Source organism: Rasamsonia byssochlamydoides (genome assembly GCF_041956645.1).
Source record: "Rasamsonia byssochlamydoides strain NRRL 3658 unplaced genomic scaffold VTN77scaffold_51, whole genome shotgun sequence".
NCBI classification, from domain to species: Eukaryota; Fungi; Ascomycota; class Eurotiomycetes; order Eurotiales; family Trichocomaceae; genus Rasamsonia; species Rasamsonia byssochlamydoides.
The window spans coordinates 1-13,531 of record NW_027192434.1 but is presented as its reverse complement, the minus strand read 5'-3'; the positions used below and the strand labels follow the sequence as shown (position 1 = coordinate 13,531).

The 13,531-nt window shown below is 51.7% G+C and overlaps 6 protein-coding genes across 6 annotated transcripts; 5 read left to right on the top strand and 1 right to left on the bottom strand.

Annotated features, from left to right (window-relative positions):
- Nucleotides 1–182: 182 nt before the first annotated feature.
- Nucleotides 183–1,463, top strand: VTN77DRAFT_6674 (uncharacterized protein; the record flags this gene model as incomplete). Its single annotated transcript, XM_069422978.1, has 1 exon — nucleotides 183–1,463. The coding sequence occupies one exon, from the start codon at nucleotides 183–185 to the stop codon at nucleotides 1,461–1,463; it is 1,281 nt and encodes a 426-aa protein (XP_069275963.1).
- An 821-nt stretch (nucleotides 1,464–2,284) lies between these two features.
- Nucleotides 2,285–3,050, top strand: VTN77DRAFT_6673 (uncharacterized protein; the record flags this gene model as incomplete). Its single annotated transcript, XM_069422977.1, has 3 exons — nucleotides 2,285–2,311; nucleotides 2,373–2,887; nucleotides 2,957–3,050. The coding sequence occupies 3 exons, from the start codon at nucleotides 2,285–2,287 to the stop codon at nucleotides 3,048–3,050; spliced, it is 636 nt and encodes a 211-aa protein (XP_069275962.1).
- Nucleotides 3,051–4,162: 1,112 nt separating this feature from the next.
- VTN77DRAFT_6672 (uncharacterized protein) lies at nucleotides 4,163–7,685 on the top strand (the record flags this gene model as incomplete). The annotated part of the gene is made up of 6 exons (XM_069422976.1): nucleotides 4,163–4,400; nucleotides 4,463–5,824; nucleotides 5,877–6,076; nucleotides 6,125–6,358; nucleotides 6,409–7,592; nucleotides 7,661–7,685. The coding sequence occupies 6 exons, from the start codon at nucleotides 4,163–4,165 to the stop codon at nucleotides 7,683–7,685; spliced, it is 3,243 nt and encodes a 1,080-aa protein (XP_069275961.1).
- A 2,082-nt stretch (nucleotides 7,686–9,767) lies between these two features.
- VTN77DRAFT_6671 (uncharacterized protein) lies at nucleotides 9,768–10,138 on the bottom strand (the record flags this gene model as incomplete). Its single annotated transcript, XM_069422975.1, has 2 exons — nucleotides 9,768–9,840; nucleotides 9,918–10,138. 2 exons carry the CDS (start codon nucleotides 10,136–10,138, stop codon nucleotides 9,768–9,770), a joined length of 294 nt encoding a protein of 97 aa, XP_069275960.1.
- A 534-nt stretch (nucleotides 10,139–10,672) lies between these two features.
- VTN77DRAFT_6670 (uncharacterized protein) lies at nucleotides 10,673–11,438 on the top strand (the record flags this gene model as incomplete). The annotated part of the gene is made up of 2 exons (XM_069422974.1): nucleotides 10,673–10,735; nucleotides 11,079–11,438. The coding sequence occupies 2 exons, from the start codon at nucleotides 10,673–10,675 to the stop codon at nucleotides 11,436–11,438; spliced, it is 423 nt and encodes a 140-aa protein (XP_069275959.1).
- A 90-nt stretch (nucleotides 11,439–11,528) lies between these two features.
- On the top strand, nucleotides 11,529–13,344 carry VTN77DRAFT_6669 (uncharacterized protein; the record flags this gene model as incomplete). The annotated part of the gene is made up of 4 exons (XM_069422972.1): nucleotides 11,529–11,800; nucleotides 11,868–12,048; nucleotides 12,105–12,555; nucleotides 12,608–13,344. The coding sequence occupies 4 exons, from the start codon at nucleotides 11,529–11,531 to the stop codon at nucleotides 13,342–13,344; spliced, it is 1,641 nt and encodes a 546-aa protein (XP_069275958.1).
- Nucleotides 13,345–13,531: the final 187 nt, after the last annotated feature.

Genomic DNA, 13,531 nt, shown 5'->3' with positions numbered 1-13,531 from the left:
CATGTTTAGGACTAACAACATCAGACCTACCTAGGGTCTTCTCAGTATCACCCTCCTGAGGGCAATTTCGATGCGGCTCTGTCTACAGAATCTCCGGTGAGCACAGAAAGAAGCATCCAATGAGATGGCCACAACGCTAACAGAAGTATCAACAGGCGTTTGCACATAGTCTACCCGCACACATGATAGCCGGAAATGGAATCACAACACGAAGTGGTAGATCGATTCTACCACCTGGCTCGCCCGTGGGTGTTCGAAGTGCCGTGGCCGACAAGACAAGAGTCCAGAAGTCACCCAGAGCCAGGCGCCGTACCAAGCCCGCCAAAACAGGCAAGGGAGCAGCGACTCCAAACATAACGGCCCCCCTGAGCGTATTGACCAAAGACATGACTCACATTCCTGTCAAAGACATGGAAGCCTGGGTCAATAGGCCCATCGAAGTCCGTCGCAGAGAGGTTGCCCAGAAGAACGGGAAGATTGCCAGACCCATGAACTCTTTCATGCTCTATCGTTCTGCATATGCTGATAGAACGAAGGAGTGGTGCGCCCAGAACAATCATCAAGTCGTCTCCAGGGCTTCTGGTCAGAGCTGGCCCCTCGAACCTCCCGAAATCAGAGAGAAATTCGAACTGTTGGCGATCATCGAGAGAGACAACCACCAGAAAGCACACCCGGAGTACAAGTTTGCTCCCAATAAGACGCAGACTCCACCTCGAAAGAAGCGCTCTATCGAAGAAGATGATAGCAGCGATATCGATGAGGCCGAGTTCGACATTCAATCCACATCGCCACCACATCCAAAGAGAGCGAGAAGTTCTGAAGTTGACAGCTGCTACGAGAGTCGCGAGTCGACTCCTTTTGACAGCCAGGGGTCGGTTCTCTCTGACAGCTTCAACCAGTCGCCCTGGAAGATCAACACCCACAATGCAAATAGACCGATTCCAGGCTTGATGTCACCACCAGAACAGACGTTCTACTACCCACAGCACGGTATGCAGCCTAGTATGATGAGGTCGCACGTGGAAGACGCGCCATTTCCAAAACCGGGTTTTGCTGGTGGCTATTACAATGCCTCTGCAACATTGGCCGGCATTCCCGGACACATTCACCATGACTTGCTGCGGTCATACCCCACCGTTGCCACCCCTCCTCAGATTGATGACAGTCAGCTCGATCCCCAGCTGCTGGCGGTTGATAACACAGTTGTGGATGTCGCTGCCCGACCTTTCAGCAACTGCCAGTATACACTCTGGCAGTCAGAACACGAGCTCAACAGCTTCGCACCACTGCCAAGCCCTCTTGGACCGAATCCAGTCCCATTTGATATTGGATTGCCCAACTATGCTGGGGTACAGACGCTCGAGGATGGACACAGTTTCTGGAACTTGAGCAACGAGGAGGGCATTGGTGAAGCTGGCAAGGAGTTCGATCAATGGCTCAATTCCCAGACAACGGCATTTTAAAACAAAACTCTGAGGGGATTCTTTTTTTTTTTGCCACAATCATTAGAACAGGTGAGACCTTGAGGATGTGTTTCGATTAATGCGGTCTGTCAAAAAGTTGTGTGTCGACATTGTGTTATTATGGGAGGCCCCCCTATCTGAGGAGGATATGATCTTCCTTTTCCTTTAACCTTTTTGTCTCTTTGATGCACCCATCCTCTGCTTTCCGGTTGCTGGCTGTCGTTGTTGCACTTTGGGCAGGATATTTGTTTTCACCGTGTTAATGCTTGGAAAAATGGTCAGCGGTTCCAAACGGTTCGAGGAATTCATGTTATGTATAGTGCCGAGTATTCTACCAGGATAATAAAAGGATGATATCTAGCAATAGAGCAAGGGTGTATAACAAGTTGTATTATGAATAAGTGATCACTTTATGGGACAAGATTGGGTCATCAAGATGTCAACGCAGAGACACAGGAATCCAGTACTCCATGCAACTTGTGAAAAGAAGAATAAACGCGCGGACAGGAGAGTTTATTTGTATCACTAGAGATCGATTCCCTCGTCAGCGTGCATGCAAGGCCCATAAATAGTGAGGGTTGAGGAATGGTATCTGAGCCAATCCCGGCAGATCGCGGGCGAGCAGCCATTCGGGGCCAATAAGCCTCCCGAGTTGGCAAGCGCGTCACATCGCGTCCAATTTCTCGCCAAGAACGGAAGGGGCTTTCCACCACCACATGAAATCCAGCTTTTCGATGACGATCCAGCATTGCAGCTCCATTTGGCGAGTGCTTTTTCGGAAGATGCACAGTGTCTGAGGTGAAAGATATCTTCACCTCGAAATGTATGGCGAACTAGGGAACAAATTGGTACCGTCGATCCCACCCCGCGGGCCAAGTCGATTTCCCTGCTGATTCTCTGGCAACATAGGTCCAGCATGCCAAGCGTACGCAGTCCCTGGCCCATTTGCCCCCGTACCAGACCGAGATCGTACGCTCCGTGACTCGCGAGGTGCGAGACCTCGACAAAGATGTTGCGCGCCACCTCGCTCCATTTGAAGGCAGCTTCAACCCCTCCGCGGAACCGGCGGTCGCGTGCGCCCTCCTAGTCGATCATCTCTGTATGCGTCGCAACAAAAGATGCCTGCTAGCCTACCACCGCGTTCGTGCAGAGAAGCTCGAGGAGATGTGTTGGAAGGGCATTGATGTGCTGGAGCAGCAACAGCCCAGTGAGGCGGACGAGGGCCCGGCCAGCTCACAGAGCGGGGGCCACAGTTCCCTCAGTCCGGAAGAGGAGGAATATTTCAGGCAATACAGTGATATGCTGGCTGCTTATAAGGGCCAGTGGACGGATATCGACCTAACGGGTAGTTTAGAACCACCCAAGGACTTGTTTATTGATGTCCGGGTGCTGAAGGATGCCGGCGAGATCCAGACCGAATATGGGTATGTCCTATTCGCTATTGGTACCCTGTCTGTCTTTGGGTCATCATGCTAATCGTTGGTGTTCCCAAGAGCAATCAATCTCACGAAGAACAGCCAATTCTACGTGCGACAGGGCGACGTCGAACGACTAATCGCACAGGGATTTCTTCAACGGTTAAGTTAAGGTACTCGAAAGTCGTATTAAGGACATGGTGCCCTTATGTGGTCTTGAGTTTGGAGTTTCTACATAGATACCCTGGAAGTCATAAATCTCTTTTCGTGACGAACTAGCAAGTGCCTGTGGAAATGTTGTATTTTCACCTATTGATTTACCACAACAGATTGTACCTCGTAATGCACAGGAAACCTTGAATCAAATGAGTGTGGGGTAAGAATGATGTTGCTGAAGCTCCGTTCTTACAGTATGTTGATGCCAACAATAATACCCCGTCCCGCTAATGCTTAGCGCTCTTCGCTATGACTCGCACTGTTGGATATTTTTGTTGTTGTAGACAACTCAACAAGGTTCAACTACTACTCTGCAGGAGATCCACGACAAGCAGTTGAACTGGACGTATCAGCGCCCGCGGCGCGTCCCCGCAGGGAGATAAGAGCAAGAGAAAATCTCCGATGACGGTGCCTGCAGCCTACCTAGTTATGTAATTAGTCCCCATTGTCCGTTATCAGCTGGATAATGTTTCTACAGCTAACTACAAATACTTATTACTATATTGAAGGCAGGATGAGCCAGACTGGAGTACATGTAGAACTGTAGACAAATTGACTGGTCCGTCGGTTGCATGCAACTGCGAGTCTAGAAAGGCCGGTTGGCAGGGATTCGTGCAATACGGGACAATCGAAAAGCATCTCTGATTGCCGCTTACACCATGACGCGTGTCTTCTAAGCATCATTATTATCAGAATGCCTGGCGAGTTTCAATTAAATGCAGTTCTTATCTTGGCAGGCTTGGACCACGGACGCACCGGTCCCAATCCGGTGGAGAGACGGTCCACGACCTCCGCAACTCGACAGGCTTTTTTTAAAGTGTGAGCAAGCTACAACCTACGAGCACACAGGCTTAACCAGTCTCCTTCTCTGATGGCATCCCTGGCGCGCATTTCGCCTGTTTTCTCTGGATAATGCAATAACGTCGACTCTGCTGATACGGCCATAATGCCTCGCTCCCACTTTGATCGCAATCGCGTCATCGTCATCGGCGGAAGTTCAACCGAGCTTGCCTGATTGCGGCGGGGGTACCGTTCTCCTACCTAGTCTCCGTACAAACCTGCGTCGATATGAGCGGGTTTAGACCACGCGATCGGAGCGATTCGCGCCTGCCAGCACCTTCACGACCTGATAATAATATCGTCGACCAAGATGACGATGGCCAGACCTCTTCTTCGGCGGCTATCCCCACGAGCGGGGACCGTCCCAGCAATGCCCTTCCGAAGTCCGAATTTTCTCCCTACTACGGAAACAGTGTGAAGACGCCATCTCGCTCTTTTTATCATCGATCTTTTCATGGGTCTTTTGGTACGGACTCGTCATCCTTCATGGCGTGTGAATGTAACTCTAACAGGTCGTGTGACGGGCAGACCCAGCGCAATATTCCTCTCAAGGCGTTCGAGAACAGACTGCCGAGCTCGCTTCCTTGGCCGTCTCAGATGCTGAAACAGCATTGACAGGCACGTCCCTCCCAGCACGGCCAGACAACTGGTCTCCGGGACTGGATACCTTTCGACCAAACCAGCTACAGAAGGAGACTTCGTCAACGGACGGTTCTCGGCCGGATGTGATAGCAGAGGCCTCGGAATCTGAAACTCCTGCCAGTGGCCTGCCTTCCCGTCTCTCCAGCTCAGCATTGACGGAGATGATGCGCAATTCGCCTCCCAATGGCGACGTCTCGCATGAAAACGACGCATCAGCGGATACAGCTTATGGCGGCCCAGTTTTGACAATTGGTGGAGAATCGGAGAGTCAGGACAATGAGCAGACATCCTTAATTCGCGAACGGTCGCGGTCAAAGGATCGCCACAGCTATGGAACACTTGGAGATATTGAGAGTCAAGGGGCCTACGATCAGAGGACTACCCGGAACGTATTTTCGGTTGCATGTTCCACGCTACAGAAATCTCGCCAGGTGTTACTCAACCCAAAGTCCTGGGACAGACGTGCGATATGGCAGGAAGGCGTGGTGCATCCTGTTAGTCTACTTCCTGCCGTTTTCCTAGGCCTTCTCCTGAATGTCCTAGATGCTTTATCCTACGGCATGATTCTCTTCCCTTTGGGGGAACCTATGTTTGCCAATCTGGGCTCTGACGGCATATCGATGTTCTATGTCAGTACCATAATCGCGCAACTGGTCTTCTCATTCGGAGCATCGATCTTCAAGGGCGGAATAGGTAGCGAGATGATTGAAGTCGTTCCCTTCTTTCATAAGATGGCGTTCATGATCCTCAACCGGGTGGGCGAAGACAACCCACGTTCGGTACTTGCGACGACCATCCTCTCTTTCGCCGTGAGCTCCGTCCTGACTGGAACGGTCTTCTTTCTCATGGGAGCCTGCAAGTTAGGGTCTCTTATCGGATTTTTCCCCCGACATATTTTGATTGGTTGCATTGGCGGCGTTGGCTGGTTCCTCATAGCCACAGGAGTCGAAGTCTCTGCACGACTCCCTGGCAATCTTGAATATAACTTGACGACTCTCCGCAAGCTCTTCCAACTTGATACCGTGTTCCTCTGGACGATACCCTTGTTTCTCGCGCTTTGTCTCCTTATTTTGAAGCGATTCATCAAATCTAACTTCCTCGTGGGTGGTTACTTCATGCTTGTGGCGGCTATATTCTATATAGTCAAGTTGATTTCCCGGATTCCATTGGATGCTCTACGCGAGAGCGGCTGGGTCTTTGCTGCTCCTTCATCCTCGAACCCATGGTACCACTTCTACACACTATACGGTAAGCAATTTATCTTCATGTTACCGAAGTTCATAGTTTCTCATTGGAGTAGATTTTTCGGCCGTCAACTGGTCCGCTCTGGTCGACACCATTCCGGCCATGTTTGCCCTTACCTTTTTCGGTGTTCTCCATGTCCCCATCAACGTTCCAGCGCTGGGGATTTCCACTGGTGAAGATAACCTTAATGTCGATCGGGAACTTATCGCTCATGGAATCACCAATGTCCTGTCGGGTTTGGCGGGTAGTATACAAGTAAGTAGAGAGCTGAGATGAATAAAATCCGGTGCTAACGAGTATTAGAACTATCTCGTGTATACGAATAGCTTGCTGTTCATTGATAGTGGGGGCAACTCGAGACTGGCAGGAATCATGCTGGCTGTCGCGACTGCAGGGATTCTGGTTGTGGGGCCAGTCATCATAGGATTTATACCAATCATGGTGGTTGGGGCCCTGATCTTCATGCTGGGCATTGAATTGATGGAAGAGGCTTTGATCGATACATGGGGGAAGCTGAATAAGCTGGAGTATCTGACGGTATGCAATGCAACCTCCTGTCCTCTTTCGACGTTCTGACTGTTATCTAGGTTGTGATCATTGTGGTCACCATGGGAGCATGGGATTTTGTCATTGGCATTTTTGTGGGAATAGTCCTTGCCTGCGTCAACTTTGTCGTCCAGACTTCTCGCAAGTCTGCCATCAGGGCGATCTATTCTGGCGAGTTTGCAGGCTCCACAGTCAGACGCCCCCCGGTTCAGCAACGATTCCTGAGAGATGCGGGACGGCAGACGTTGATTATCAAGCTGTCTGGATTCCTGTTCTTTGGAACGATCGTCAAGGTTGAGAATACCGTGCGCGGTCTCATCGAGGACGAGGCCTTTTCCAGGCGTCCTATTCGCTTCTTGGTTCTGGATTTTTCCCGAGTCAATGGGTTGGACTTTTCGGCCGCTGAAGCGTTGACGCGCATCAACAGGATCCTCGCCAAACGAAACGTTCAGGCAATCATATCGGGACTCAATGTTGAGGGAGACGTCGCAAAGAGCTTGCAAAATGTGGGGCTTTTTGAAGACGGAAATCCGGTGCAGATATTCGAGGACCTCAACTCGGCCCTGGAGTTTTGTGAGAATGAGTACCTGAAGATCTTCTACAGCCGCAAGGAGGCTCTGTCCAAGAGGATCGATGAACATGCGCAGTTCTTGGATGTTCCCAAAGGTCAAGCTCAAAGTGCAGCACTGGCCACGGATACATTCGGACACTCTCCTCGTCGACATTACCTCCAGCAAGTCGCGCTGAACACGCTCCGGGAAGACGAGACTGCTGTCCGCATACCTCCCAAATGGATGGCCTATCGCCAACCGCTGCCGCTGCTGCTGCAGATGTTCCGGGACATGACGTCGAAGAACGAGGACTTTTGGTTCCCCGCCTGTTCCTACTTCAGCCGGGAGGGCTACCCGGCCGGCTGCATTCTGTATCACGAAGGCGACCAACCGACGAAGTTCTACCTGCTCGAGTCAGGCATGCTCCGCGCCGAATACGAGATGCCCCAGGGTCGGTACTCGGAGCTCATCGTCGCGGGACGGCCCTGCGGGGAGCTGCCGTTCTTCGGCGGCACGCCGCGCACGGCGACGGTGAAGGTCGAGCAGGACTGTGTCGCGTGGTGTCTCAGCCGGGAGAAGTGGGAGGAGCTGAAAGAGCGCGAGCCAGAGATCGCGCAGGAGCTGCTGATGGTGAGCTTGAAGCTGACGGCGGAGAGGATGGATAGTATCACGTCGTGAGTATCCCAGCGGTTTTGACTCAAGCTATTATTACCTAAGATACTAACATTATTCTCTGTGGCAGACATGTTCTTACGGTTGCCGGTTAAGCCTTCAAGAATTCTCTTTTTATCTTATCTTGTTGTACTGTATATTGATTGATCTATGATCTGATCCATGCCTGCTTGCTGGAGATATGTCTGCTCCTTTTTTTTTTTCAACACAAATCTTGTCTTGTAAGTAAATACGGAATACTCCGTAGATATGTCCGTACTCCTACTGTACGTAGTAAATAGGAAATAGGAAAGTGGATACAGTGAGACCCTGCGAGGCAATAGATTTCTAATAGGTTTCTAGAAGCCTAGGACAGTAGGAACTATTGTAGGTAGGGCGGCACTAGTGATTTTGTTTTTCCCATCCTGTACGGAGCACGGAGTAATTGATCCATGATGTATGAAAATCAGTGGATACAGTAGTGAGAAGCGATGCATACATACTATAGATTTCTAGAAGTTCTAGGAGTCTTCTCCGTAGGTAAGTAGGGCGGCACTAGTGATTTTTTTCTTTTTTTCAAATTAATTTAGACTCTTTTTTTTTTTGGCTGCCGTCTACAATTTCAGCCTTGCGTACGGAGTTCTCCGTATGGAGTACAGAGTAGATTTTCTAGAAGTCTAGGACCTACTCCGTATGGTCCTATATAACAGAGTAAATAATAGTGAGTGGATACGATACAGTCAGAAGCGATAGATTTCTTTCTAGAAGCCTAGGATAGTAGGAGTAGGACTACTGTAGGTAGGGCGGTACTAGTGATTTTTTTTTCGTCTGCGGTCCTTTTTTTGTCTTCATTTCCCGCCTTGTATGTATGTACAGAGTACTGTACGCTGGATGCCGTCTACTGAATGAGATTTGTATAACCTTGCCTTTTTAAAAAAAAATCAAGAGATAAATAACTTGAAGAAGAAGAAGAAGCTTGAAGAAGCTGTTGAGCTGTGAGGTCATAGTAGTAGTAATCCGAGTAGCCGTCAGCTGTTTCCCCTGAGTACCTACTTCGTGCCCCATATGAGCCATATGACAAGGCTGATAGGCTCAGACGACTAATACGGAGTATTTCCAATGGGAAAAACGGTGGTCGTTGCAAATATTTTGCCCTCACGTGCGAACTGTTCGACTTAATTTATTTATTTATCACTGTCGAGTCTGATTGACGTCAGTCGCTGAGATTATTATTATTATTATTATTTATTATTTATTCGGGGAAGGTCAATCGAGAGCGGCTCATTATTGATTCGCTTTCTGGACTTCCTTTTCTGGGTTTCGATTTTTTTTCTTCGGGTGCCGACTAGACTTCACCTCCCTTCACCGGAATTCTAGTCATCAGATGGCTCAGAAAAAAAAATCTTCTATTAACTTTCTAAAGGAGATCTTCATGATTTCATCAGATCGGTGCTCGAGGCGACCTAGTAACTACGGAGTAACGGCTGGCCATCGCCATTGGCCATTGCAACCTCGTACGGAGGAGTTCGCTTTAACACTGCTAGTGCAACGCCCAGGAAACTGATTTTTCTGTCGTAGTCCGACTAAACTCCTCCATACTACTCCTCGTACAGGATTTTCGTCGACGGGATCCCTGTTTGGTATCAACTTCAAACAGAGCTAGTCCGTTAATTTTAATTGTTCGCGTCTGAGTGGGTCCCGTCCTGGGATCGTCCGTTGCATCAGCTGGAGCTATGCCGACTGATTGGTCAGGCAAATTGGTTCGGACGCCAAGCAGGCCTGGTGGATTGCCCGAACAGTTAAGAGGGGATGCGATCGTCAGCCACCAGTCAGAAAGGGGCGTCAGTAGCACCTGATGCGATGAGTCGATGACACACACGCGCACATGGTGCAACGGCGGGGCTAGTTGAGAAGGCCAGATAGCTAGCTGGCATTTCACTTCATCGTTGCCAGATATGATGGGCTTCCTGCCGACATGAGTGTCGTTATTATTTACCTACCTAGGTAGATATGGAGTCCTTCGTAGAAGACATGAGTCAGACTGGAAGAGATAACCAGCCCCATTCAGGAGTCGTAGGGCTGCCCAGTCAGCAGTTGAATCAATAGTTCCGGCTAGACGTGTGGGGAGCTGGCGCCGACGACAGCGAATGATGAATCCCGACGGCGATCCTCAGAGCAACTGTTGCACTCGACGGGACTCAGATCACGGAATTGCCCAGATTCAGCGAGTCGCGAATTGGCAGTGCGCACAGTGCACAGTGCGCCCATAATCTGCAAAATAATAATACAATAATCTTGCAATAATCATGTCTGTGGTGGTATCATCGAGTGCTACCCTCGTTACTTACAAGTCACGATACAGCGGAAACTGTAATGTCGTTTGACCGGTCGTGTGCTCGTAGAAGTACATCACAATAGGCATCATGTTATTAACGAACCAGACATGCAGGCCTACAAGGTTGGTGACTACCGGAGTCGGCACAGGATGGGCGACGCTGGTTGGATCAGGCAGCTTGAAACGGTCATGCGCCCGGCGGCAGTTGGAGCGTGCTGCACAGCGGCCGCACATTCGTCGACAGCGCGTTAGATCGAGTCAGGATGGCGACAGTTGTGTCCTGGTCCTGGACTCCTGGAGCGAACCCGATGGAATCGTGTCGTGCTGCACGATAAGGTACCTGCCAAGGTCAGCAGTACGACTTCGTATGATATTAGCCATCCAAAGAAGAGCTGTGAAGTGCAAATAACCAGAGGCAGAGCAGATAGATGGCTGGGATCGAAACCATCGACTGACTTTGGATTACTCCGTATTTCGCCAGGTTCCTGGGTCAGCCGTGACGTTGATGACATGCAGGATCAATCGAGAGGGGAGATCCTAGGGGTTCCTTATCAACGCTGAGCAGGTGACCATTGCGCCATAATAACTACCTCGATCGAGGAGATTAGTACGAAAATCCAGTAATTTTGGACAGGCAACAGCAGTCAAATAGGCCTTATGATAGTGGTCCTCGGTGAAGAGAGTAATAGAGAACAGCATCCTCTGCCAGATTATTAACCAGGGTTCTTGATGCCAGATGGTCCAGGGCTCCTTCCCCGTCCTGATACGATGGTTCCTCACAATGCGCTATTCTTAGCTAGTGGAATCATCTGGCACCGTACCATGGATCAGGTCAGTACGAGCTCGGATCATGATAATAGCTATTTGACTTCATTCAGCAGGACCAGCAAGGAGTGCAGGTAGAGGTTACGCAACACGTCAAAGACAAAGCGTGTCTAGCCATCTTCTCTCAGAAATGAATCTAATGATCGTTCCCTACGACTCTCTCCGTGCTCTGTATTTAGTAATTACATCGTACTGCCTGTTAAATTGAATTATCTGGTGGCTCTCCCAGGCCCACTGGAGCGCCACGGGTTGCCCAAGACAGACCAGCTCTCCTGATCCCTGATTTCTGAAGCTGCCGTCCTCCTGAGAAGCGGAGCGGGCTTTGGGGACGGAGAGCTCCTGGCCACAGGATCACCACGCGCCAGAGGCAACGGGTCGTCTAGCGGCCATTCCGGCCCCCTGTGTGTCCCTTCCCTTCCCTCAATCGTCAAATGAGCTGCACGCCCCGCCCAGCCCCCGGCACAGGCCCTGCTTTTTCTTTGCCCTCTCCCTCCTTTTTGGCCGGCTTCTTTTTCTCCCTCTTTTCCTCTTCTTCCTCCCGTTCTCGCTCTCACTTCCAATCCTGCTTTCCCCGTCGTTGCAGCTGTGCAGGCCGTTTCAGGCTTCTTTTTCTGTTGTGATACCCCGAGTCGCTCGAGCCCTGCGCTGGTGCGTCTCTTTGTATTTTCGCTTCTTGTTGAGATACCCCCCTGATACCCAACTATCGTGATACCCAGTTCTCGCTGCTTGCGAGCACACGCTGTCTTACACCTCGCCTAATCCACTACCTTAATTAATATTTATAATCCTATCCAACAAGATGTCTGAGACCGTCGAAGAGACCCCCGTGGCTGCTCCCGCTGCCACTGAGACTCCCGCGGCCGAGCCTGCTGCTGAGGCTCCTGCCGCCGAAGCTCCCAAGGAGACCCCCGCGGAGACCAGCGAGCAGGCGGAGACTGCCGCTGCCCCCGCTGCCGAAACCACGGAAACCGCTGCCGAGGGGGCCAAGGAGGAGCCCGCCAAGGAGGAGGCGAAGGAGGTCACTCCCGCGACCGATGGAGTGCTTGGTTACAAGGCGCCTGGACTCGTGAAGTACGACAATACTAGCATTTCTACGAGAAAAAAAAAAGCGTGGTGCTGACACGTACGGTGTTTCTAGGGGTCTGCGCTTTGTCAAGCGTTACTTCTACTTTAGCGAGGAGGCCGTCGAGGCCAAGAACCTGACCACGGCTGCTGCTTCCCCCTCCGCCGCTGCCTGGGCCACCCAGACCGGCAAGGGCCTCCTCTTCTTCGCCAAGCGTGCTGAGGACAAGGCCACTCCTGCTGGCATCTTCAACCTGGTAAGTTGAAGAACATGACAAATCGGTTTGAAATAGCGAACTAACAACTTTTGTAGTCTGAGGTCACCGATGTGAACAAGGAGGGTGCTAGCGAGTTCTCCTTCAAGGTAAACGGCCAGAAGCACGCCTTCCAGGCCAACAGCACCACCGAGCGCGACAGCTGGCTGGCCGCTATCGAGGCCAAGACCGCTGAGGCCAACGCTGAGAAGGAGACCGTGACCGCCAGCGAGGCCTACAAGGCTGAACTCGAGAAGTTCAGCAAGCCTGCCGCTGAGAAGAAGGGCAAGGAGTCTCCAAAGAAGGAGGAATCCGCCCCGGCCGCTGATGACAAGGCTAACGCCAAGAGCCGCTCTCAGTCTCGCAAGCGTGCCAGCATCTTCGGAACCATCCTGGGCAAGAAGGACGTTGAGGAGAAGAAGGAGGCTAAGGAGGAGACTCCTGCGGAGGCCAAGCCTGAGGAGACTGCCGCTGCTGAGACCACTGTTGGCACCGAGGCCACTGCTGAGGGTAAGTCAACTAAGATCTGTGTAGCCATCGTGCATAGCTGACGTTGGATAAGCTGCCCCCGCCACCGATGCCCCTGCTGCTGCCGCTGAGACGACTGAGGAGAAGAAGGAGGAAATCAAGCGCTCCGACACCAAGGCTAAGCGTGCCAGCATCTTCGGAAACTTCTTCCAGAAGGTGAGCAGCCCCACCCAGGAGAAGCCGGAGAAGGAGACGACCGTCTCCAGCACCGCTCCTCAGCTGGAGAACCCCGTCGAGGAATCCACCTCCAAGCCCCTCGAACCCGAGAGTGTGACTGCCCCGGCCGAAGAAGCTGCTGAGGCTTCCAAGGATGCTCCCGCCACCGAGGCGCCTGCCACTTCTTCCAAGGGTCTCTTCTCTTTCGGCAAGGAGAAGGCCAAGGAGGAGAAGAAGGATGAGGCCGCCGCCACTGACGCTGCTGCTAAGGACAAGAAGCGTACTTCCATCTTCGGTACCCTTGGCGCCAAGAAGGAGAAGAAGACCGAGACCGATGAGGCCGCCGAGGGTGAGGCGAAGCCCAAGGCCAACAAGCTGGGTGGTCTCTTCCGCAAGCCCAGCAAGGCCGTGAAGGCTGGTGAGGAGAAGAAGGATAAGGACGCGGCTCCTGAGACCGAGCCCATCCCCGAGGATGACAAGCCCGAGCCCATCAGCAAGGAAGCCCCAGCTGAGGAGAAGCCGGCCGAGACCGCCGAGAAGACGGAGACTGAGGCTGCTCCGGCTGACAACGTGAACGTCGCCTCTTCTGCCGCCCCCGTCCAGGCTGCTGCGTGAAGGGAGGACGCCAGAACGAGCGTGGAGTTTGAAAAGTGGTGGGATGAGGGGTTCACGTCTCGTTCTGGCATTTCCGCCGCCTGACGAGTGATGCGAACCTGCGTGATGAGTTCCAACATCGCTGCCTATAATTATAGGAAAACACGAAAGAAAAAAAATTTCAGATCCGACTCGGCAAGCCCCCCCC